The sequence below is a fragment of the Pezoporus occidentalis genome, unplaced genomic scaffold (assembly GCF_034315485.1).
Source record: "Pezoporus occidentalis ecotype Australia unplaced genomic scaffold, CSIRO_AGI_Poc_V1 ctg173, whole genome shotgun sequence".
NCBI lineage: Eukaryota > Metazoa > Chordata > Aves > Psittaciformes > Psittacidae > Pezoporus > Pezoporus occidentalis.
Window position 1 is genome coordinate 667,463 of NW_026913565.1, and position 23,672 is coordinate 691,134.

The 23,672-nt window shown below is 43.2% G+C and overlaps 1 protein-coding gene and 1 long non-coding RNA gene across 5 annotated transcripts in view; one reads left to right on the forward strand and one right to left on the reverse strand.

The window, feature by feature from the left end:
- Positions 1-16,572: 16,572 nt before the first annotated feature.
- The window catches only part of BDNF (brain derived neurotrophic factor), a 39,691-nt gene continuing 32,591 nt past the window's right edge, over positions 16,573-23,672 (reverse strand). For all 3 annotated transcript variants that reach the window (XM_062614222.1, XM_062614224.1, XM_062614223.1), the window contains exon 2: positions 16,573-19,525. In XM_062614222.1, coding sequence (XP_062470206.1) covers positions 18,764-19,525 — 762 coding nt within the window. In that variant the 3' untranslated portion in view covers positions 16,573-18,763. The remainder of the gene's footprint in view (positions 19,526-23,672) is intronic.
- LOC134161408 (uncharacterized) lies at positions 20,955-22,804 on the forward strand. 2 transcript variants are annotated; one of them, XR_009963963.1, is made up of 4 exons: positions 20,955-21,080; positions 21,694-21,897; positions 22,062-22,133; positions 22,212-22,804. It is a non-coding gene; the product is annotated as an uncharacterized LOC134161408 (long non-coding RNA). The 2 variants fall into 2 exon arrangements; XR_009963962.1 differs by lacking the exon at positions 20,955-21,080 and having other exon boundaries at positions 21,115-21,897.

Below are 23,672 nucleotides of genomic sequence, written 5' to 3' on the forward strand. Positions count from 1 at the left end.
TTGCTTTCCAGCAGTTTCAGATTACATTTCACCCTGTGCCACATCTGCACTCTACAGATGTTGAAGCCCAGAAATCTCTTCCAGCAGCTAAGTTTGGCAGCATTTGTTAAACAGTTGGGGTGTTAAAACTCAGAACTCATGGTACTAGAGGGGCATGATATCTTTCCCTGTTGAGCAATGATATATGTAACAGTAATCACAGTGTTTTTTCAGAAACCTATTTATAAGGATAAAAACCTACTTCTGTCACCCATTTTCATGCTAGGGCTGCTTGCTGCTATGTTAAAATCTATGACTAGTCCACTACAAGGAGCATCAGGTTTTATTAGTTGAGGGGAGGGAAAGCAATAGGTCTAGTGTTGTTCTTTCAGTCCTTCTCACACAGATCTCCATGGTATAGTTCTTATAACCAAGTAGGGATTTGGTTCGACAGTTAATTTGCTTTGTTTCACACGATTTTGAAGAATTTCTTCTATTTTTACAAAGGCAGCTGAGTACATAAGATGTATGAGAACTGCTAGGAAGCTGAGAGACAAGTAGGACTGGCAAGATTAGTGCTGAGGATTTAATTAATTTTTGAGTAGTTTTTGATGGTATATTCAGCTGCATAACTCGCTACCATTGTTTTGAAATAAATTAAAACATTTGTAGAATTATCTATCTTACCAACACTTCTGTATTGACATGGCTCTCTGCTCTAGCCGTTACGACTTTCTCCTGGGAGAAGGCTAGCTTGATAGCTTGCTAGTTTGAGTTAAGTGACTTAAATGATAAGTGGCATTTTTGTTCTCATTACACTAAGAAAAGTCAATCAATATAAAGCACATCAATGCACTAATGTAGAAGCAGAAACCAAAGAAAACTGATATTAAATGGAAATTTAGAATCCATTATATTGAACACTACAACTCAATTTCCTGAACTAGAGTTGACAAACCACTAGTAAATGTCCAGCAGGGAATAGTTCTGCACTGATTATACTGACTAGATGATTTAATAGGTCTTTTACCTCCCTAATACCTATGAACATATGAAAATCAATGCAGCCCACTTAGTACTTTCCCTCTTTCACTCCAGATGCGTGATTTAGCTACCTACAGGAAGTAATGCAGAGAAGCCAGTTGTGTGTTACCTCTGGAGGGGGGGTGGAGGGGGAGGCAAGCCCCATACAGAAATCCTAGGCCAAAATCCTGAAGGATTTCACTTTGATGCCTGGTAAAACCCCTCCTCCCTTCCTGCGGAGGACCTTCAGTCAAAGCCTTGCTCTGGGAGAGGAGGGTGCCAGTCCCCAGCTTTGGTACAATGTCCTACAGAAGTGGGGGAGAAGAGGGAGCTTGTGCCCAGCACCCCTTGCTCTCCATGGATGGTCTTAGGACACTGGTCCCTGCAAACCTGTGGAGAGAGGATAGGGACCAGGCACTAACTTGTCTCTGATTAGGGCTCTTCCTGTAAAAACCTCAATAAGGCCTTACTGAGAAATATGCCAAACAGCCTGGCTGTATGGATTTATCCAGGTTGGTCTTCTCTTCACATCATCTCAGGGACTGTGGAAGGTTTGTGTCTCTGAGGAGCGGAAGCAGACACCTCTTCTGTATGGCCAAGGTTTTATTGCACTTTTAATTTCTGAGCTGTCATTTCATTTAGTTTCCAGTAGATGCTACTCTAGATGCTCGCTGGAGCCAGTAATTGCTCCTTCCCTGAACACCAGACCTTTACAGCTATGTTCCTTTGTGTATTTTCAGAATACTGGAAAACAGCATTTAGCCATCGAAAGTTGATCAACAATGTGAAACTGATTAATTAACAAGGGAAGAAGAAGGAGCAGAGCTACAGAGCAGATCCTGAGCCGTGCCTGCCCCATGAAGCCCATGGTGGAAGGCTAGTACCGGACCTAATCCAACAGTTTTCAAGACATTTTAGTAAACAGTGGCAAGAATATGTGAAATCACATTATACACCAGCAGAGCTGGTAAAAAGCAAGCATGGGTATACAAGAAACAATAAAATCTTGTTATACAGTAGTGAAATAAGGGAAAACAAAATAAAACATCCTTTCCAAAGCAATCTTCATGAATATAAACAGAAAAATTTGACCACAAATTGTTTCATGTTCTCATTTACAATATTCAATGTGCAAATGTCATTGACACAGCTTATTTTTCACCAGTTTTGATGTATTTCTCTGCTTTTCTCAAAAAAAACATGGAGGAATATTATTTATTAAAGAGTCATAGGTACCCTTGCAAAGACTTTTGGGACAAAGGACATGGTTTAACTAAATAAATACTAATTTCTCAGCCATTTTAACCCACTCGGCGCTATGGACACAAAAGCCTGACATTCACTAGAAAGTATGGGAAAAAGTATTCTTACCCAAATTTGTATTCATGCTATTTGTTAGTCACGCTTTATGTGCTGGAAGTCCTGGGAGGATAAAACCTGATTCAAAGTGTCTCACATGAAAGGATGCTTAATTGCCACAGAGGTCCTGTCCTAATATCAAACCCCTGGTAGGCTAAAGGCCAACAGCACCTGCTTGTAGACATTCCCATTCAAACCCTTTGCCTTCTTCACTGCCTCTGAGAAATATGTGCCCTAAAACCCTTTCTCCTGCCCTGCTTTCAAGAAGAGACCGACTTATACACAATGACTAATAAAACAGGACCAGAAATTCTGTGAAATTACCTAAAAAGTAAAAAAATAAATCAGGGAAGTGTTGCTTCAGACTATAATTAGTGAAATCTACTGTGAATATTAATGAATGACACCGAGCAAAGTTTTACCAACATTGCATATTTCCATAGCGACTCATCTACAAAAGTCTTCACCTTTTTTTCCCCCTGATACTTTCAGTAAATTTTAAAGTAAGTGGCAGCATTAACTTAATCTTTTATTTAGCTAATAGGGAAAGGTTGCATTAGAGCTTTCCTGGAATAAATGGAAGTGTACTTTAAACCAAACGCGTAATGGCAATTCCCCATTCAGCTGGGAACTGCACTAAATATGGCTTTGTCAAATCTTGAGCTTTTATCGCAAGTGTCACAATATCTGACCTTTTTCTTAAAGCTCTAGTTACCAGAATCATGTTGTTATGTGAAAATCGCATCTTTTATTAGGGGAATAAAGGTTTCCAGCCTTGATGGCTACAGATAAAATGTCAGTTCCAAAGGCTCCTAAAGCAAATGAGAAGTAACTGAGCACCTACTATTAAAGACCCCATAATAATAGAGCTTCAGCTATACACTCTTACATGAGCATTACAGACATGTCTGTGAAAATGTGCTATTATACACAAGGTGGGGGAAAATGGTCCAGTCATCCCCCGTAGACCTGAGCATCCACCCTTTAGGATCCCTGCTTGAACCTGGGGATGCCCACCTCCACATATCCAGGCTTTAACACCATGCAACGGTGCTGGGGAAGCCTGTGGAAGAGATTCAACTCTATTGAGCTAGGATTAATTTAACTGCAACACTCTTATTTGTGCATCAGATAACCTATTAATCCCAGCGTTTCAGGCTGCAACCTTGTTAGTAGTCACTGGCTTCCCTCCTCACCACCACTTGCTGAGTCCTGTTCCTCGCCTACCCCATTCCCAAGACCGTTTGTTTCTCATTTGAACTTTAGCTGCCTGAAAAATAATGTCAACAGCAATCTTGCAGAGGCAAGTTTTGCAAACAGGATACTATTACTTTGCATAAAAGATAACCTTTGTTGAACATTTTGCATGGGAACCTTAATTCGGCATCTGGAGGAAGATGACTATAAAAGCATTCCAGAGCATTTGCATGTCAGAAACCAAGTGTCACACTCACAGAATCACAGAATGGTTTGGATTGGAAGAAACCTTAAAGCTCATACAGTTCCAACGCCTGCCATGGGCAAGGGACACCTTCCACTAGACCAGGTTGCTCCAAGCCCTGTCCAGCCTGGCCTTGAACACTGCCAGGGATGTGGGGGCAGTTGTGGGGGCAGCCACAACTTCTCTGGGCACCCTGTGCCAGGGCCTCACCACCCTCATTAATAGGAAAAAAAAAGAAAACATCAGCTAACCACTTAAAAATACAGTTTAAAACCTTTCTTTCTACTGTCATATTACACTTTATTGTTATTTTTTTTTCCTACTTAGGCTTTCCTTGCAGTATGGGTTACAAACACATGGTCCTGCAGGGTGCAGAAGTTACACCACATAGTAGAGCTGCCCCAGCATGGGCTCTGTCATTACCTACTGGTCCTTCCCAGTGCCTCTTGCATCCCATGGCTGCCCACTCCCCCCACTGATGGCCATGGGGACTTCAAATGGGTCAAACACAATGAGTGCAGATCCTGTCAGCATGCCATGAGTTTCAGAACATTGAGGTTACTGTGCTCCAGCTGAGCTGTAGGCAGAGATGGATGGGTGCAGATCCCTCGGTACAGCACAAGGGCAGTTTCCGTGCACCCTCAGAGTGCTGGACTAGAAGGAAAGAGTGGATGGTTCTCGGGCGGTGCCACCCTTGCCCTGCCTGATAATAACTGCAATTTAAGATTCTGCAGGATAAACTGCTCAAACAGGGAAGAGCATTATGGTTTATTGATGATTTGTCACTTAGCGCTTTCCACAGGCAGTGGTTGAGTCAGGAAAGAGGGAGGATGCCACAGTTGTGATCTTTTTCCCTTCCATGCAAATGGTAACCTAGGCAATATGCAAACGCATCTGCTTAAAGCAAAAGAGTTTCACTCCTAACCCATTCCTGCTCAGGCACAAATAATGGCAGCAATTAGGGAGGTTCAGCAGTACCATGCAAATACATAGAGTGAGAGATGAGAAGCTCACAACTGCATATTTAAATAATATAAGGTTAGTAGAGAAAAAGAATCTATTTTAAAAATGCCAGCTAATCCATTAGGAAAAGCAAACAAGCACTTGTTATTTGTTCCATTTTCATGAAAATGTCTTTAGAACTTAAGAGATACTTATTCTTCCACCTTCTGTGGTGTCTGTGCGAGATGCTAATTCTCAGGTGATAAATGAGAAACCAAATGAGACTTTTCCAGAAAAATGGAAGAGATCAGAGTTATGCCTCAGGTACTGTGTACTGTAATTGATGGCTTAATTATAGTCTATCTGAAACCCACTGGGTTGGGTTTTTTTGCTTTACAGATGGATGTGGCATAAACAACATCCTTTGCACAACTTCTCTGCCAGTGGTTTTAATTGATTGCTGCATTGATTAGGTGTATGCAGATGGCTGGGGGTTTCCTCTGAAAAGTTTTTGACATCTCATTATATAGCACTCCTGAAAGTGACAGGCACTTGTGGCTTACACGAGTAACATTTCAGTTGTTACTCTATGCTACCACAATGGTTTCTTTTCACCCTGAACATCCCTGTAGCTGAGCTGGCTGCTGTGTGATGCTGGCCAGTTTGGAACAGATAGATGAGACCACAGCTCTCGTACCTCACGTGTCCTATTCTCGATTCAGGTATGTACTGGGGTGACTTTACTAAGTAGCTCCAGAGCCAGGTAGGAAGAAACTGTAAAGCCAGCAGTACAGGTGCCTGGCATGTTGGGAGTCCCATATTTGGGTTTCTGGGCCAGGCAGACTGCCAGATGCCTGAAGATCAGAAATGTCAAGGTGTTTGTAGCAGTAGCAGGACTAATTTTATGTTTAAATCTCCGGTTTCTGTGCATACCTTGGACTGTCAGGAGCAGCGTGAAGCGAATGCTGTTGCACAACTGTGTACTACAGCTCGTGTTCAGAGCCGGAGCGTGGGTGGGGAGGGACTGGTTCCACATCTCCAGCAGGAACCCTCCAGGATGTTGTAACAGCCACACAGAGAAAACATCTGCTCGTTAGCGAAGCTGCTCCGGTTCAAACGCCAACAGCACACAAGCACGAACAAGCCCTGTGCACAGGCTACTCATGACTACATCCCCACAGTGAGCTCACGGCCTCTGCGCTTGGCCCCCCGGTCCCTTCAGTCTCTCCCTAACCCACTGTGCTCAGCAGCCTCCCCCAGCCTGCAACTCGCAGTATTCTGAGGGTTTGGGGTTTCCCCCGGCCAGCTGCATTGCTGCTGTTTCTTTTTCCCCTTCCTGCAAACACACTCACCAGCCACCAGTGCATCCCCCCCAGGTCTAGTTTCTCTTTTATTTCCCATTGCTCCATCTAGTTGCCTCCACACGCCGCATGTCAGCCTTTTCCCCCAAAGGCCATGAGAATCCAGGAACACAATTTCCCATCCACTTCCCAGGCTGCTCCTTCCCAGGGCAAATCCTGCCTTCTTTTCCCCATATTTTGTCCCATACATCTCTTCCTGGAAAGCTGTTAACAGACCTTACTCTCTCTGCAAAGCACAGACCTACACAGCCACCACCCCCAAATGTCCTTCAAGCAGTCCCATGGCTGCTTCATCCATGGGTACAGGCTCTCCAGAGGCCTCTTGTGGAGGGAGAGCAGCTTTGCCCGAGGATGGCTCATCCCTGGGGCCAGGTTCATATGGTGGTCTTGGCCACGGAGCAAACCTGTCCTCACTCTGGGCTCTGCTTCAAGTGAGGAGTTGGAGAAACAACAGGAGGGAAGGGAAACCGAGAGGATGAGACCAGTGATGGTGTGATAACAAAGTATCCATGGGGCTTTTTCCCAGTCACCGTTTACCTAGGCTCATGAGCCAGATGCTCAGGACCCCCATGTGCACCCATCTCAAAGGGCTGGTGTCAATATACCCATCTTGGGATTAGAGTCGAGTATGTGTGGGAAATGAGTGCAGGAAGCACTGGATTCCAGCTGAGCTGGGCCCATCCAAACACCAAATGCAAGAGCTGTTTTGTGGTGTATGCCCAGGCCTGTGCAGGGGAGAGCTGGCTCCAGGGACCTTACCAGGAGATGTCACAACATTTGCTTGCCAGGCCCAAAAAAATAAATGTCTGGAGGCCATATTTTCTGTCATTTCAAGCCTGAAGTGTACTTGAGGAGTCTGAAGTTCTCGACAGAGCTTTATACGTGCAGAGGGGGATTTTATTTTGAACATCCTTTAAATACTCTGTGGGTAGGAGTATTTCCAGTTTTGGAGTGGTGCATGTATTCTGATAAGTAAAATCAGCCTACAAAGTGGACCTTTGCATTGGCAATCTATACAGCATGTATCTGCACTAGTGACTCACACAGCCTGTCATGGGTTTTGTTTAGTTATTTCATGTAGAGTTATATTTGTATTACAAAATATTTATATTGTAGATATTTTAGCATCAATGAACAGGTGTGTTGCAATACCCATTTACAGAAAGGATAGTTTTGTGTCCAGTGATGTGCGGAAGTCTTCAGAGATGTGTCATCCAAAACTAAAAGGTTTTGGCATCATACACTGCATGTCAGCAAAGAAAGAAACTGTAGGTCAGAAGTGGTAGCAGTAGTTGAAACACTTTTCCTAATCACATTAATATTTAGTCAAATCCTGTTATACTTCCCAAACACTGCCACTGGCCCAGATTCTTCTCCCAGGTACACTCATTATGTTTAGAATAGATCTGTTAAGGAATAACACTATGTCTGCTGCCCTGTAAACCAAGCTGGTCCACCAAGATGGATTGGCATGCTTGCCATGCAAGGAAAGGAAGCAGAGTTTGATCTCTGCAGCTCAGACATTGTGTTGAAGTTCTTGCAACTCCCTAGTTAGTGCTCACAGCAATCACAGCTTTGGCCAAATATATTTTCTGGGCTCTTGCTTGTTTGTTTTCTAGTATACATGTTCAGCAGAGTCCATTTCCATCTGCGCAAGCAGTCACCACAGCACCAATTAACTGGTCTCATAGAAGTCTCTCTCTAGGCCAAGTCTCTCTCTTTGAGGCCAAGCGACAAAGGGCTTCAAAACATTTGGTAGCCACTGGAAAGGAAAAACTTCTCCAAAACAATTTTTGTCCCTGAGACTTTAGACAGACAATGAAAGCTTCCCTGATAACACAGATCTGCCAGCTTATGCAGCACTTCATGGAAAATTCAACTTCCGTTGGGCTGCTCTCTCTGCCTCTGGGAGATGCTGTTTTTCAGTCCTGATTCTTTGAACCGCATTTACTGCCTAGCATTCTGGATCAGATGCCAAACCTTTCCCACAGCCATTTGGCTTGCAGGTGCCCAAACACCCTCCTGCCCAGTGTGCACTTCCCTGCAAACCCCAGCAGCATGTGGAGCTGCTCAACAGGCACTTGGCCCCAAAAGCTTAGCAATGGGATGAAGGCATCCAAAGGAGAGAGGCTACAAAGCCAGACGTGCAGCAGGCACCCCATCCTGCAGGATGGGTTTTGCAGTGCTGCTGAGGATACAGTGCTTTGGGTGAGCTGCCTTTTGGTGTGCAAAGGTGGGATAAGAGACAGAAAGTTCAAAATTCATGGTGGGATGGGCACCTATGGCATTTGGGGTGGGCTGGGATGAGGCTTGGAAAGGTCGACAGGACATATGTGGGTGCCACCCCATCACCCAGCCATGGGATGCTGGCAGAGCTCTGCATCTATATCCCTCACAGAGGCTTCCCATGCATGTTGTTTGGGCTGAGGATAGCTTGTCCATGCTGATAGAGCATTAATAAAGTCAATATTAAACATCTCTGCTTGAAGGCAGATCTGCAGTAGCCATTAAGCAGTGTGGCTTCTCAGGGCAAAAGGGTCCCTGGGGGGTTTGGCACAGCCACCCAGGATGGGAGCCCTCATCTGCCACAGTGGGTCTGGGTAACCCATCCTCCTCCACCCCCCCACCCGGGGCCAAGCTTTGACTCTCCACCAGCCCAAAACCTTTCTCATTTTCAATAAGTTTGAGTGCTCTCCAAGCTGCACGACCCTAAAGATAAGAGCTTATCTTTAGTGCAGTGTTAAGAGCCTCCTTCTTGGGCCCTGATGATTCTTGGGACAGACACAGCAAAACCCCCTCCTGGGTAACCAAAAAGAAAACCTCTGGATATGATCTATACACATGAAGAGGCAGAACTAGATGGTGGCCGCAGCCCTGAACTAGAGCAGAGGGTTTGCGCTCTGTCTAGTGGGGGGATTAAAACTGCTGGGTGCAACAAGCTCGTTTGCTTCAAAGCAAAGTGGGAATTCCGGGCCGTCCGCACAGCTGTGGGACATCTGCCCGAACACAGGGCTCGGGGCTAGCAACCTGCTGAAAAAGTATAGGCAACAACATCCAGAGCAGCAGCAGCAACAAAAAAGAAAACAACAAAAAACAGACAAAACCTGATGGGAAAGCAGAGCTCGAGTGTGCCTGAGGCCATGTGTCAAATCTGTGGCACCAGTGAGACATGAAGGGTTTCTTGTCCCTGGTTGATTCCCCAGGCTGGCTGTATCTCAAATATATGTGTGTAAATGTGAAACAGACCGCTGCCTGACTTTAATTTACCAGAAAGCTGAACTCACACAATTTAGGAGCGTGAAGACCAAAGTGGCAGGAAGAAGTTACACATGTGGTTGTTTTCAGGCCCCCAGGAGAAGGCTGTATCCACCGTGCCCTCAGAGCAGCCTCCCAGACCGGGCAAGGTCCCACTCGCACCTCCTCTGGGGTCAGTGGTCACCAGGGATGGAAGCATGCAGGTCACACTGTGGTGGTGTCAGGGCCCTGGTGCCAGCACCACCTGCCACAGGGGCTTCTTCACCTTACTCTGCAAGAGCAGAAACTCATTTCTGCACAAGCCCACACCGAATGAGACCACTGCACTGGCCACCCTCATGCTTGACCTTTAGCAGTAGCCAGCAAACCATGCCCAGGATGGCAGCAGAAATGGGGCAATTTCATAGCGATTGTCTCCCAGAGTATTCCTCCACCAACCTTCCTACCAGGGTCTTCCTGAGCTAAAACTGATACTGTGCAGAATGACTTCTGCTAAGTTTATTCTCTATTGATTTATTGAGCTGCTCTTCAATCCTCCCACTAAATTCAGTAGATACTGTCCTTTTCAAAGGCAGAATTAGGCTCTGTGATTAAGGAGAAATTGTCCAATTTAAAGGAGAGAAAAATGAAAGCTTCAAGAAAGATTTGCAGGTGTTTCTGGGCTCTCAGCTTTGCTCTGAAATGCTCCAACACACCGCCGCGTAGGTGGTCATTTTGGTAGTCTGGCACGAAACTATAAATTACACATAGTTACAGCCCTACGTAATACCTGACACACACTTTATTAGAGATGTTGCACCAATTCCTAGAAACCATAGCTATCTACTGTGTTACAAAGCACAGAGCATATCTTGGTTCTAAAGGGGAATTTATGATGTGACCATTGCGTGGGTAATGGATTGCAGACCCCTAAAATAATCTCAGGCTACAGGAGCGCTTCATATCAGGATCTCCTCATGCTAACTACCTGCCTCAAAAGTTTAAGCAAGGTTTTAGATCATCAGCCCCATCCACTGTATTATCTTCAGTAACAGGCAGGGCTAATTAGCTGTGTAGCCATTGTTTGCACTACTTTATCCTCATTATTTCTCCAATTTGCCATGCAGGCAACAATTATAAAGCCGTAAAGACGTGCAGAGTTATGCCTGGAATCTCTGGTTTAATTTAGAGGAGGCACAGACAAGAGCAGCACTGCTACTGCTAACCGCAGATGCCTACCTGACAGATTTATGAAGAGATTTCATGTGCTCTTCTGCCTTTCCTCTGTGTCCTATGCTGTGCAAGTGAATTTAACAGCTGGCAGATGGGGTCCTGGAGCCTCTGTGCTCACTAAGCTTACCAGAATAAAATACCTGACTATCCAGGCCTCAATTCACAAACTCACATGAAGATTTTTAGCTTTGGGGAAACTCAAGGCAATGCATATTCTAAGGGAACATGCAAACCAATGCTTTCCCTCTCACAGCCCCTTCTGAGTGTTTGCCCTGGTTTCCCCTTGGAAAACAAAGCTCCTATTTGGCACTTCAGGTGATAAACTTCCATATAGCTCAGTCTTGGAAATTCCAGGTCACTCACAAAAAGACTTCTAAAGTCAGGAAAGTGGCTCATTCTTCCTGAAGGGCTAAGCAGAGGCTGCCAGTTCTCAGAATTTAAGCCTGGGTTCACCTACACCATGTCATGCCCTGCACTGAGCTAATGAGAATCTCTGTTTTCCACCTACTATATCTCTGTGCAAACAGTGCATGGTGAGAGCAGGCTGCAGGCAGAGGGTTTCCTTTGATTTCCATAGTTGCATCCCTCCAGTCCCTCTCCTGCCCCAACAGCTCTTCAGCAGAGACCTGCACTGCTCAGAGGTATGTACCAGCAGCTATTAGCAAGACTGGATGAGCATGTCTGAACTCATATCCCCTGAAACGGGGAGGTGAGCGCTCCGCACCAGCGCAGCTGACAGCAGGGAGGGGAAATTTAAAGGCTGTTGTGAATAGTTCACCTGAAGCTGAATGAGACTTTCTCTGTACCCTTCAGAATTAAACAGCCAGACTATGGCATCTCTAAGACTTAGATGCTAGTCAAATACAAAAGAATAAAGGCCAAAATATGTAACCAGCTAGGAGGTGACTTAACATCAGATGAAGCAAGCACAAGTCACCTTGTTGCTGCATCACAGCACTGACAGGTGCCTGCACCCACACCAGCACCACATCCATTTGACCATACCCTCTGGAGCAATAGCTTCAACAGGGCAGAAAGGACATTAATTTACAAGTTGATGTAGTGATTTTTTATTTATTGTTTAATCAATGCACTCCTTTTGTTGCCAAGACAAGTGTTCTTGCTCTTAGTATTGTTGGTGGGTTGTGCCATATGGGGATGTCAGGAATGGTGATTGTGCTTGTCCCAAGAATAAAGCAGGCCAGAGATGCCTAGGAACAACAACAACAACAACCAACAAATTTATACAGCATAGGTGGGGCAAAAAAAAGAATTGTTTCTGTGCTTTTTGTTCAAGTAAGTGTACTTCTTGTAACTAAACAGGACTTAAGATGTGCATTTGTTATTTACACCTGCTTGTTGACAGACAAAGGCAGGGATGTTCTTCCTGCTATGCAAGATGCAGCTGTCCTGCATCACATCATCTGTACTTAAATTTCAACAAAGCTCACTAGATTTCCTCTTTTTTATGTTCCTCAGAGCTCTTTTGCATACCTACTTCCATGCAATTTTGCAGCTGTACCAATTAGTGCATGCAATACGTGTGTTTGAGTAAGAGCAGAGCATAGAACTGTGAGGGAAATGAACTCATTGGCCTTTCCACAGATGTAAATGGTGAAGCTGGCAGCTCTAGCTATGTTTGTAACACAAACATGGCCACAAATACTCCATGTTGTCTTCAAATAACAGATTCCCAAGACTGACATCCAAATATAGTGAACCTTCTATAAAGAATCATGCTGGGGTGAGAGCAAAAATGAGTCTCCTGGCAGAGTGGCCTTTAGCTAAAGGTCAGAAAAAAAATAATTGGGAACCTTATTAAGGTAATTTAAAATCCTCAGTGGAGATGCTAGTTAAAGGAATATTTAGTGCAGTCAGTACCTACACTCTTATTTAGAGTCTGAGTAGTTTTAAAAGCTATTATAACCTACATAACACAGTAGAAGACAGTTTGGTTTACATATAAGAACTGCAGCTTTAACTTGGAAATTCCAGTACTTTATAGATTTAAGCTAGACCAGATTGTTTGCTCAGGGTCTTTTTTCAATAAAAGGGAGGAGGGGATGGTATAAAGAAAGGATTATTTTAGCAAGGGGAAACATTTTCATAGTGCAGATGTGTGAGACATCATTTCTGAAAGTGCCAAACTGTACTCCTAGCAGGGTATATTCCTTCCTTGTAACACATCCCTTTGCATATCATCCAAGATATTACTCCTATTAAATAAATCAAATGCTTCTGGAGTTCCTGCTCTGTCATTCTTTACTGTGATACAAAGTTTATTCAGGTTCAGAGGGGATAAGGAAGAGCATTATTTCGCCTCGTGCCGATGGATAAGAGCAACAGTGGCACTGATATCTCATGTTTCTGTTTGCTGGTACCAGTACATACAAACAACTTTCTTCTCCCAACATTTTAGCTTGGTTTCCTCAAGCTCATTTTATCCTAGCTGTCTGCCTGGCCCTATTGGAAGGGCCTCCAAACCCCAGTCACAGCCTTCTCCCATTGCAAGGTGCTTCCAGTCCCAGGGCAGCAGGTAGGATAGCCCACTCCAGCATCCTAGGGGCTAAAGGCAGTTCTCTGCCTCTTCCCACTACCACATGTGTGCCTTGCCCAGCAGGTAGAAGCAGAAATGAGGGATTGAGATGAGAAGCCTTGGAGCTCTGTGACAAATTCTCCTCCTCATCTCCTAAAATCCCTATGTGAGCAAACTGGCAAAGGTTACGTTAATGAGATCAGCTGGCAGCAAGGAGCCCTTAATACCTGCATGTCTCTCCTGGGCACTGGGAATCACCACCCCTTGGTTCCCTCTGCAGGTTGTTCTTATGAAGCAGGGACCTGCAGCAATATGTGGGGTGGCTGCAGTCCTATATGGAGTCAGCAACACAGCACCAGCCCGATCAAAAAAACACAGCAGCACCAGGAGGTATTTTGCATTTAGGAACATGCATACACATATTTGTTTCTTCCATAGGGACACCCAAGAGAACTGAGCAGGTTGCAGACAGGTTTTAGAGACTCACCCTCACACAGCAATGCAAAAACAAAGCACTACTTATTATTTCCCTCAACAGAGGGCTGGCCTAGCAAAGAGCAGCTTACCTCTGAGTGCTTTCTGTCACCATCTAACAGGATGACATTCAAAAGAGATGATTTTGAGAGGCATCCCAAATTCAACAGATGAATCCAAACCTTACCTGGAAAAGTTGGACCCCCTCATGCTACCTCCAGGCTTTCTCCTCCCACAGGCATCAAAAAAGGATATTAGTTTAACTTCATTGGTTTATATCAACACCATAGTATCTGACTACCCAAAATGGTAGCAAGGGAGGGGGAAGCCAAACAAAAATCCACCCCCCAAAAAAACCTTCAGAAAAATCTTATCTTCTTCCAAAACATCCCCCTACAGAACCTTCTGACCTTCATAACTGCTTCATAAGGTGAGGTCCTTGATGCTCTTTATATTCACCTCAAACAAATGCATCCATTCCTTCTTCATTTTAACTGCCCTGCCAGATGGTATCTTTTCAATGAGATCTTAATTAGAAGTAGCCTGTGGAAGCAGTACATTGGATCCACCTGGGACAAACTGCAATAAATCTCCTCTCCCTCTGCTTGCACTTCAATGTAGCTTTGGGATTCTCTTCAAGAATCTTCTTTTACTGCTTGCTGTTGTTTTCTGGCTGAGTAGTTCAGAAGTCTAGCTATATGCCTTTATTTCAGCTCCAAGTAATAAAAGCTATGGAAACATCTTTCTTTTCCCCTACAGAGCTAGGATTCAGTAAAGCGGATGAATGAATGAATGGATGGATGGATGGTTAGCTCCAGTATCTTCCTCCCTAGTTCCAGTATGTCTTTTGAAGGTGCCCATCTCATTCTGTAGGTACCTGGGCCATATCTTTAATACATATTTCATAAGTTAAAGCAACCTTACCCACCTGTGTCCTACCTAGGGTCTGAGCAGAGCTGGCTCCCATAGCCACGAGCAGGCCTGTGATGTGGTAATAACACAGCCCTGTTCTTCCATCCACCAAAGGTTCTAGTACATGTAACTGCTTCTGTTAGCTGATTTTCAAGACAAAAATAAAGCAAGCAATGTAATGATTATAATAATAATCTTCACAAGCACCACTTCCTTGGTTCCTGAGGAGGCTTTGCTGGTGGGAAATATTCAGCAATAGAATTTATTGAGAGTCTGGATTTGTGCTTCCCTCCCCACCTCCCCCCCCCCCCCCCCCCCTTAAGTTATATGAAAGTTTTCTATTCATCATGAATGAATAGAAATCTTCATCATGAAGATTTATTGAGGGCTATGGAATAATTAAATATACAAAGGTTTGGCAGCTGTAGTAGAGAATATTCTTTTAGAAATGCTAAACCATGTTAAATCCAAGGAATCCTACTCCTAGTACTCCAAGGGGGTCATAAATAAGTTCCGTGCAGGGGATATAAATACAGATGACACCACTTAAAAATCATGACTATAGCTATTGAGTTTATATCTCACATCTTCCTTAGTTACTGAGATTTGTAACCCCTCCCCCTCACTTCCATTACACTTATTTTATGGCTGAATAAAATCATATATATGTGTCATTCATGGGTTTTTAGACTCATGAGGACTTATGTCCTAGAATTAAATGGAAATACATCATTCTGCAAGTATCCCCAACTTATATGGAAGGTCAATTCTTTCCACCCCTCCCCTCCCAATGCTAGCTGTCCATCTATGAAACAGGGGGCTATCTGCCCTCCGAGTGAGAGTTTTATTGCTAAAATAAAGTAAAAATGGTTTTAAAACAAAGAACACACATCTTTATAGTAAAACTTGAGTTTGTTTTACAATTAGAGAAAAGAGTCACATGGTCCCCCAAAAAACCCCTTTTATATATATATCTTTTGAAAATATATTTAAAAACATAAAAAACTCTATAGTTAAACATATATTATGTTAATCAGTACACTTAAATATAGCTTAATTATATTTACAGTATGACGCAGTTGCTTTTAAATTTTAATGCCAATTTCAGCTTTTCCCCCAAACCATAAAATTATATAAATATACAATAAATATTTATGTTACACAAGGTGAATAATAGAGAACAAGGCCACAGACATTAACTTACAGTTGCAAGAGTCTTTACTTTAACACAGCACTAGGCCTGCTGACATGCATGATATACCTTTGTCACAAACAGACCACAGCAAGAGTTCCATTAAGTGACATGAAAGAAAACCGCCCCCACCCCTCCTTCCCATCTCTGTCTTAACTGAAACTGCCAAGCCTGGGCTCATGGATATATTAGGTCAGGCAGGTGAGAGTCATGGGAATGCAGTTTAATTGCCAGTTTCACATTGTATCAATAGGCATTGAATTGGTGGAGTATAAGGAACCACTCCAGATGTGGATACAGAACACAGTTATTCTGTAGGTTCTTAGCTCCATCTCTTAGGCCCCCTCTCACCTGCAGACTGCCCTCTACCCCTCTGAACCTACCACCCCACATCAGCACCACCCTGACCTATGTTGGGTGAGGATTGCTGAGTTAAGGCTATAGCCATAATTAACTTTAGGAATGAGGAACTTTATTTCTAGCATGGGTTATGCATTAACACTTCTCTTTTGGAAATTCAATTTCTTAGAACTGGGAATTGTTTTATTCCTGTATCTGAATTAAATTACTGTCACGTCCTAGCTATCATTTCTTTTTCCAGTCTAGATGAGTGATCCATTTGTTATTCACTCATCCTTTCCCCTCCTAAGCGACCAACCCTGGTTTTAAGGGGAGCCACCGTTACACCATCTCTCTGCTGTAGTTTAGGAATATTGCTGAGAATAGCTCCTGAGCCATGTCTGGATTATTAAATGCACAGAATTATAATACACACACAGGTATTGGCCACAGAGGAATTGAATTCTCCCTTATACCAACATTTACTTTGCACGAAGAACAATTCAGTTGAAGTTTTGAGACATTTCATTAAGTTCTTCCCTCCCCCCCCCCCCATTTCTGATATCTGTGTGGGAGCCTGAATAGCTGCAATTGATTGGGAAAGTCAAGGTTTGAAGTTCAGGTGGGACACACAATTTCCTCTTCTCTATAACAATCCAGTGTGCACAGGGCCAATGCAAAAGGTTTTCACTGCACAGCTGGGCTGGTTCCCCTTTGCCCATCAGTTATCCCAGGGAAGGGGAAGCCGTTCTAGCCTAAGTAGAAGAAATTACTGATTTTGAAATGTTAGCCTCTGTTAGCTTCCAGCATGGGTTTCTACTAGAAAGGACATGAAGTCAGTGTTAAATATGCTCTTCAGAGAGAATTACTGTGGGGGAGCATATTCCAAATAAGCTTTGCCCAGTTCAGGTTTTTAATTAACTCAAACAGTGAGGCAGATTAACGCAGATTCTGCACCATTCAGAAGTAGTGATATTTCACAGTACTTCCCTCTTTGTTCAGATACTTTTCTTCATCTACAGGAATTACAAATATAGCATCTGCCTCCAGTGAGCTCACCAATGAGCTATTTCTGCTTCTCTGCCCACTGTAGTCAGTGCAAGTGCTATGCACAACTCCCAGGCTTCCAGCCGGCCTCTTTAGACATACTTCAGGATAGTTAGAGGGGCAGTGCCCAGTTAATACGTATATCAGAACCTCAGCAACATTAAGCAAACTCCTCCAGCACTTGCTCTCCATGTACTTCATGAGTATATTTTTTTCTTATGCCAATATTTGTTTCATAAAATAAGGCTGACAGCAGAGGTAGAGCCACACAAACTCCAAGTGCTTCATCTAGAAGCAAGGCTTCTTCCCACCTCATTCCCCAGCTATCTTCCAGGCAGGGATGCTACTGCAGTTTCCTAACACACTTTGAAGGCCTGGGGCTGCTGGAGATGCCCTGGAGGGTAAAAGTGTAAGTGGAAAAGGCAAGCTCTCCCTCTCACAGGATGCACAGGACAATGTTTAGTGCTGACTACTCAGTCAAAATAAAACACTGCTCTCTGTCCTTGAACTCACTGAGCTACTCAGTCCCATGACCAACCAGACAAACCAGGTTGAACCTGCAGATCCACCATCACCTTTCTAGACATTCCTTCTAGTGCCATTCTTGTGTGCTTCACCAAGACATTTGAACCCACCACAGAGACTTTTATTACATGAAGATCATTGCTCTCAACACTCTATATATAGAGTATTTTCTATATGACAAGCTCCAGTTGCATGGTAAGTGAAATACTTCAAAGATCACAACCACCATCCTTCCAGAGGGAGGAAAAGAAAAACAAAAATCAAACACAAACAAACATGGTATAAGCAAATGCAGGTCTCAAAAGACAGCAAATAAAAAAGTTAAAATAATTAAAAAAGAAAAGAAAATACTCCAAAGAAGCATGTTGCCATACAGTTAATTAAGTGCTGTCTTTCAGCTTCTACAATGTGAAGTGGAACAGTGGAACATCACCATTCTTTTTCAGTTGCCTCTTTTTTTATTATTTTTTGTCAGTAGTTGGACTGCTATTGCAAACACCTTTACAACATACAAAAAGGAAACTGGTTTTTAATCCAGGATAAGGTAACGAGAGGGGTTTTTTTCCTTTTTCAATCTGAAGGGAGTTCAAAAGTAAAACAGAAACAGGAAAACTATGACAACAGCACCTTGACATTGTTTAATTCCAACGCTATCAGGAGTTAAAAGCAGTAAACAGATATAATACCAACAGGAATAAAGATACTCACTGTCTAAAATGTAAACGGAATGTTTTGGTTCAATTTATTTTTCTGAAAGAGGACAGTTTATCATCAATTCACAACTGAAGCAGCATGCAATTTTATTCTTTGTTTTTTTTTTTAATCTTTTTCTATTATCAATTCTTGGCAACGGCGACAAACCACAATGTTCTCAAGGAATGTAATGCAGACTTTGCTGTTTGCTTGGGTCTCTTTTTTTGTTTTTTTTTTGTTTATTTTTTTTTGTTTGTTTTTTGTTTTTTTTTTTAACCTTGTGCGCAAATGACTTTTGTTCCCCTTCAGGTCATGGATATGTTCAATAAATAGATTGTGGAATCACTGTACTGTATAAACTTCAGTTATACATGCAGTCCATAAAATTATTTTTTTACCGAATAATTTACCCTGTTATGTATATATACAAATAGATAATTTTGTCTCAATATAATCTATACAACACAAACCCACTATCTTCCCCTTTTAATGGTTAATGTACATACACAGGAAGTGTCTATCCTTATAAAGCGCCAGCCAACTCTCTTTTTATTATCCATAGTGAGAGCTCTCACGTAAGACTGGGTAGTTCGGCACTGGGAGTTCCAGTGCCTCTTGTCTATGCCCCTGCAGCCCTCCTTTGTGTACCCCTTGGGGTTGCATTTGGTCTCATAGAAGTATTGCTTCAGTTGGCCTTTGGGTACTGGGACTTTCTCCAGGACAGTGACAGTTGCCCCGGACATGTCCACTGCAGTCTTTTTCTCCGCCGCTGTCACCCACTCGCTTGTGCTGTCGCAGACGCTCAGTTCCCCACGGCGAGCTGGGTCAGAGTGGCGCCGGACCCTCATGGACATGTTTGCAGCATCCAAGTAGTTTTTGTACTCCTCAAGCAGAAAGAGCAGTGGGGGTTCCAAAGGCACTTGACTGCTTAGCATGACTCGAGATGTGTACAAGTCTGCATCCTTGTTGTCCTCGCTGGGCTGGATGTCCTGGTCTTCATCTAGAAGCTCCTCTATGACATGTTCAAAAGTGTCTGCCAGTGAGGTCAGTCCTCTTGAACCAGCGTTGGGCCCATTTAGGCTCTCAAGAGTCCCGTGGGTCCGAAGACCTGGGTAAGCCAAGCTGCCTTGTCCTCTTACACTAGCTTCTTTCATCGGGGCAGCTTTCATGCAACTGAAGTATGAGATAACCATAGTAAGGAAAAGGATGGTCATCACTCTTCTCACTTGGTGGAACTGTTAAGGACAAGAAAAAGGAAAAAAAAAATAATTTAAAAAGGATGGAGTAATAATAAAATTCACCTGAGCTGTCATGAGACATGCGTTTTCTGCAGAGATTTGCTGCATGCAGCCGCAACTCATTACCCCCAGTAAAACTTACCCTTGTACAAAGGTATTTGTTGATTCACAGTTTCAGAGAAAGCATATGCCAAAGCTTGGGCAACACTGATGCCACCAAGTCAGAGTTCTTACATGCCAAAGTCTTCCTGTAGTAAGTATTAGATTAAACACTATGCAACCTCCTTATTTATTGACTGATTATACCTATTTAAAGTAACAGCAAAGGCAGAACTGATATTGAGCAACGCAACATTTCAGCAATAAAAGGCAGCTTCAGAAACGTGACAAGCAAGACTTTCATCTCAAGTGGAAATATTTAAGATCTCTCTATGCCAAAATATTTTGTTGTTCTATGCACAATCCCCTCCCCATCCACCCCCCAAAAAGCACCAGGATAAACTGCATTTGTTTTTTGAAAGCAATCTTCAAAACACAAGAAGCCAATGCCACACAGTTCTGACATTTCAGCAGGTCAATTCCTCAACTAAAAGTAGAAGGTATGTGTGTATAAATACAGAACGAGAAAATGGTCCAGCACAGTAGACTAAATTTGAGCAGGACAGCTTGCTTGCATCATGTGAATGCTGTGGAAGGGACCTGTTGGATTACAGGCTGTTAAGAGCTACACTGAAATGACAGTACCAGAACCACTGTACTGTATTTTGCCAAAGCCCTATAGTGCCTGCTCTCAAGCAAGCAAAGCAGAAATCCAGCAGCACAACCAGCCCTACTGCCACACTTAACAAGCTTGCTCATTTCTCTCACCCTCTGCCCCAAGTTCTGGCACATGTTACGCTTTGAGGCTTATGTGTATGCTTGGCTCTGTCTTCATTGAGCATGGAGGGGTAGCACCAGGAAAGTGCCAGTATGAAAACTCCTCCCCAGGCTTGGATTCTGCACGACTCACTCTTCTCAGCACTCCCAACAGCTTGGGCTTGTATGACTGCTCCTTCCCAAGTGCTTCACTAAGTCTCTGTAGATTGTACATTCCTCAAAGTAGAAATGTTTTCCTCCTCAAGTGCAGAGTACACACTGTGTACTATTACAAGAACCGCCAAACCCTGCAGTGACAGACAGCTATATTTTGACCTATCTCAAGAGCTACTACAACATCCATCACATCCAGTTGTTATTTTTTCTCTTTCTGATCCCTGCTCTCACCAGTTCTGCTTGCTAGAAAGCAATGGCATTGTTCACATTTTTGAAGCAGCAGCTAATGCTTGTTTCAGAGCTTTTGAAGTTCATTCGGAAGTACCTCATACTTGGCAACTCTCATTGGAGTAAATGCTATTTCTGTTTGCCAACAGGGTGTTATGTTAAAAGGCTTACTTCATCTCTTGCAAATATGCTGTGGGAAACTAGTACTCTTCAGACTGGAACATGGAAAGACAATCTATCATAAAGCATACAAAGAAAATGAAATATGTACTGGAATGGCAGTGCCCAAAATGTAGGTCTCAAATTATACTTAATGGAGTGTGGGGAGAGTGGGAAGTGTTTGGGTTTGTGTCCATGCCCCTCTCAAACAACATTTTGGCTAAGAATCTGGCTGGCTACCCCAGCACAACTCTTTTTCCATCTCTCCATCCTTCTTCCTGTTTAAAAGTGTTACTGTGGCATAGATTTATTAAAATTAAACAAACCTGACATGTGACTCACAGGAACATAGTGTTTGCTCTAACCATGTAGAACACTAATATTTTGCAGATTTTTTTCATCCTTGGATTTTTATAACATTCTACAGGGAGCAATACCAGATTTCTTCCTCAAAGGGGGGGAAGAGAAACACTTAGAGAGATGATTTACAACTCAAGGAAGGTGGTTATCAGTCTTCCTTTATCAAACAAGGAAAGACAAGCTAAGAGGGAGAAAAGGTGGTTCATACAAATGCAGAGCCAGTGGAACAGGCAACACAAATAATTCATGTACTCTGAAAATTGTTTTATATAAAACTTAAAAGGAAAAATCCCCAAACACCCACATCAAACTCTGTGACCACCAGAGCAGCGAACACACAACACAGATCTTCTGGCTCCTTATCAAGTTCCTGTTATTTTCATTAGAGTAGTGCCCAGAGATCCCAGCCAATATCTTGACTCTGGAGGACAGATTCTGCCTGAGCACATAGTAGTACCCCAGGGGCCTTCCAGTGCAAAAGATAGAGGACACCACACAAGAGGCACCAAGCCCAGCACAAAACAAAGAGAAGATTGCACCCATCAGCTATATACACTGGTTGGAGGCTGGACATTTACTTTTCAAGGTAAGTAGGTCAGCCTTAAGTTAGGCAGGATCTTTGGACCAGGCCACATCCTTCACTGCTGTCACTGGGCTGTTTACCTCATGGTAGCAGTGAACTTGGAGGGATGTGAAATGAATAGAATAGCAGCTATGCAACTTGATTCACACATATATTTTTCTTACACAGAAGAAGACTGAAGAGACGTGGAGAAACCTCACCAATTGACTTCAGTAAGACCTCAGCATCCTCTGCCAATGGCTGGTTGGTCACCAGATCCAATAGTACTTTATAGCTCATGTTAAATTAATCCTTCCTCAATCAATCTTGCCTTCCATTTAGCAAGGAAACTGCTGTCAAGCTTGATCAATTTACATCTCATCTGATGACATACAACCACTGCTGTTATCTGACTGGCAAGAAACAGTGTACAACTGGGCTCTGAAAACCAGGAACTACAAGACAGCCATTATCCATATAACATACTGAAAACACACAAGGAAATGTGTCCACCTGAAAGCCACCCTTCTTCCTCCCATTTATAACAGTAGAAGAGTATGGCACAGTAAGCTTTAGCAGCACAGACACGCAATCCTGCTAGCAAGCAAACAGATCAAACATCTACTTCTTTGTAAATGAATCCCAGACTATGCCTAACTGTATGAGCAGGATATGAAAAGGTTATTCTATCTGAGGATTATACACAATCCTTGTCTTTGGCAGCAAAATAATATCAAATTATTTAATAGAAGAAAACAATATTTTAACACCTAGGAAATCTCTTCATTTTAAAGGCCATAGTAATTTCCAGCAGCAGCTGCTCAAAATCTACTAGTTTAACATCCTATAGCAGAGCAACATTTAAATCTCACTTCATGGGTAGAAACACCACCTTTCAGCTACTGTTGAACTGACTCATGAATGCATGGCTCATGAGTCAGTTCATGAGTTAGTGAGGCAGGACTAATACTCCAATGTGGCACCAAAAAGACCATTGGAAACACTTTGGATGGCAGCTTCAAGTCCTTTCCCTCGGCTCCCTAACTATCTAACCTTCATTATACTGCAAAGATTAAAGATACAACCTGCCCTGTTACACTAATACACTAAGGGGCTTTTTACAAGGGCCTGTAATGACAAAACAAGGGGAACGGCTTTAACCTGACAGAGGGGAGATCTAGACATAGTTTAGTGTGTGGTGTCCCTGCCCATGGCAGGGGGGTTGGAACTAGATGATCTTAAGGTCCTTTCCAACCCTAACCCATTCTATGATTCCACAATCAGGAAGAAATTCCTCCCTATGAGTGTGGTGAGGCACTGGCACAGGCTGCCCAGAGAAGCTGTGGCTGCCCCATCCCTGGCAGTGTTCAAGGCCAGGCTGGATGGTGCTTGGAGCAACCTGGTCTAGTGGAAGGTGTCCCTGCCTGTGGCAGGGTATTGGAGCTGGATGAACTTTAAGGTCCCTTTCAACCTAAGGCAGTCTAGGATTCTGTGTTCATTCTCATGGCTGCAAGAACATCCTTCCTTCTCCCATGCAGCATAGTAAAGCTGAAGCAATGAAAAGAGGTCACCCACCATAGACCAGATCTCAGGAAGGCGTGACCTAGTTTGTACTTCAATAAAGTCCACACAATTACAACTAGAATAAGGGCACATAATTGTGGCAGTTGTCTCCACTAATGGGAAGGAGGCTCATTAAATGAAGGTCATGTCAATTATCTACTGCTAGTTTACATATGCAGTCAATTACCTAGCTGTACAACTTTAGATACTTACATTTAATGAGGATTCACCACTTAATTG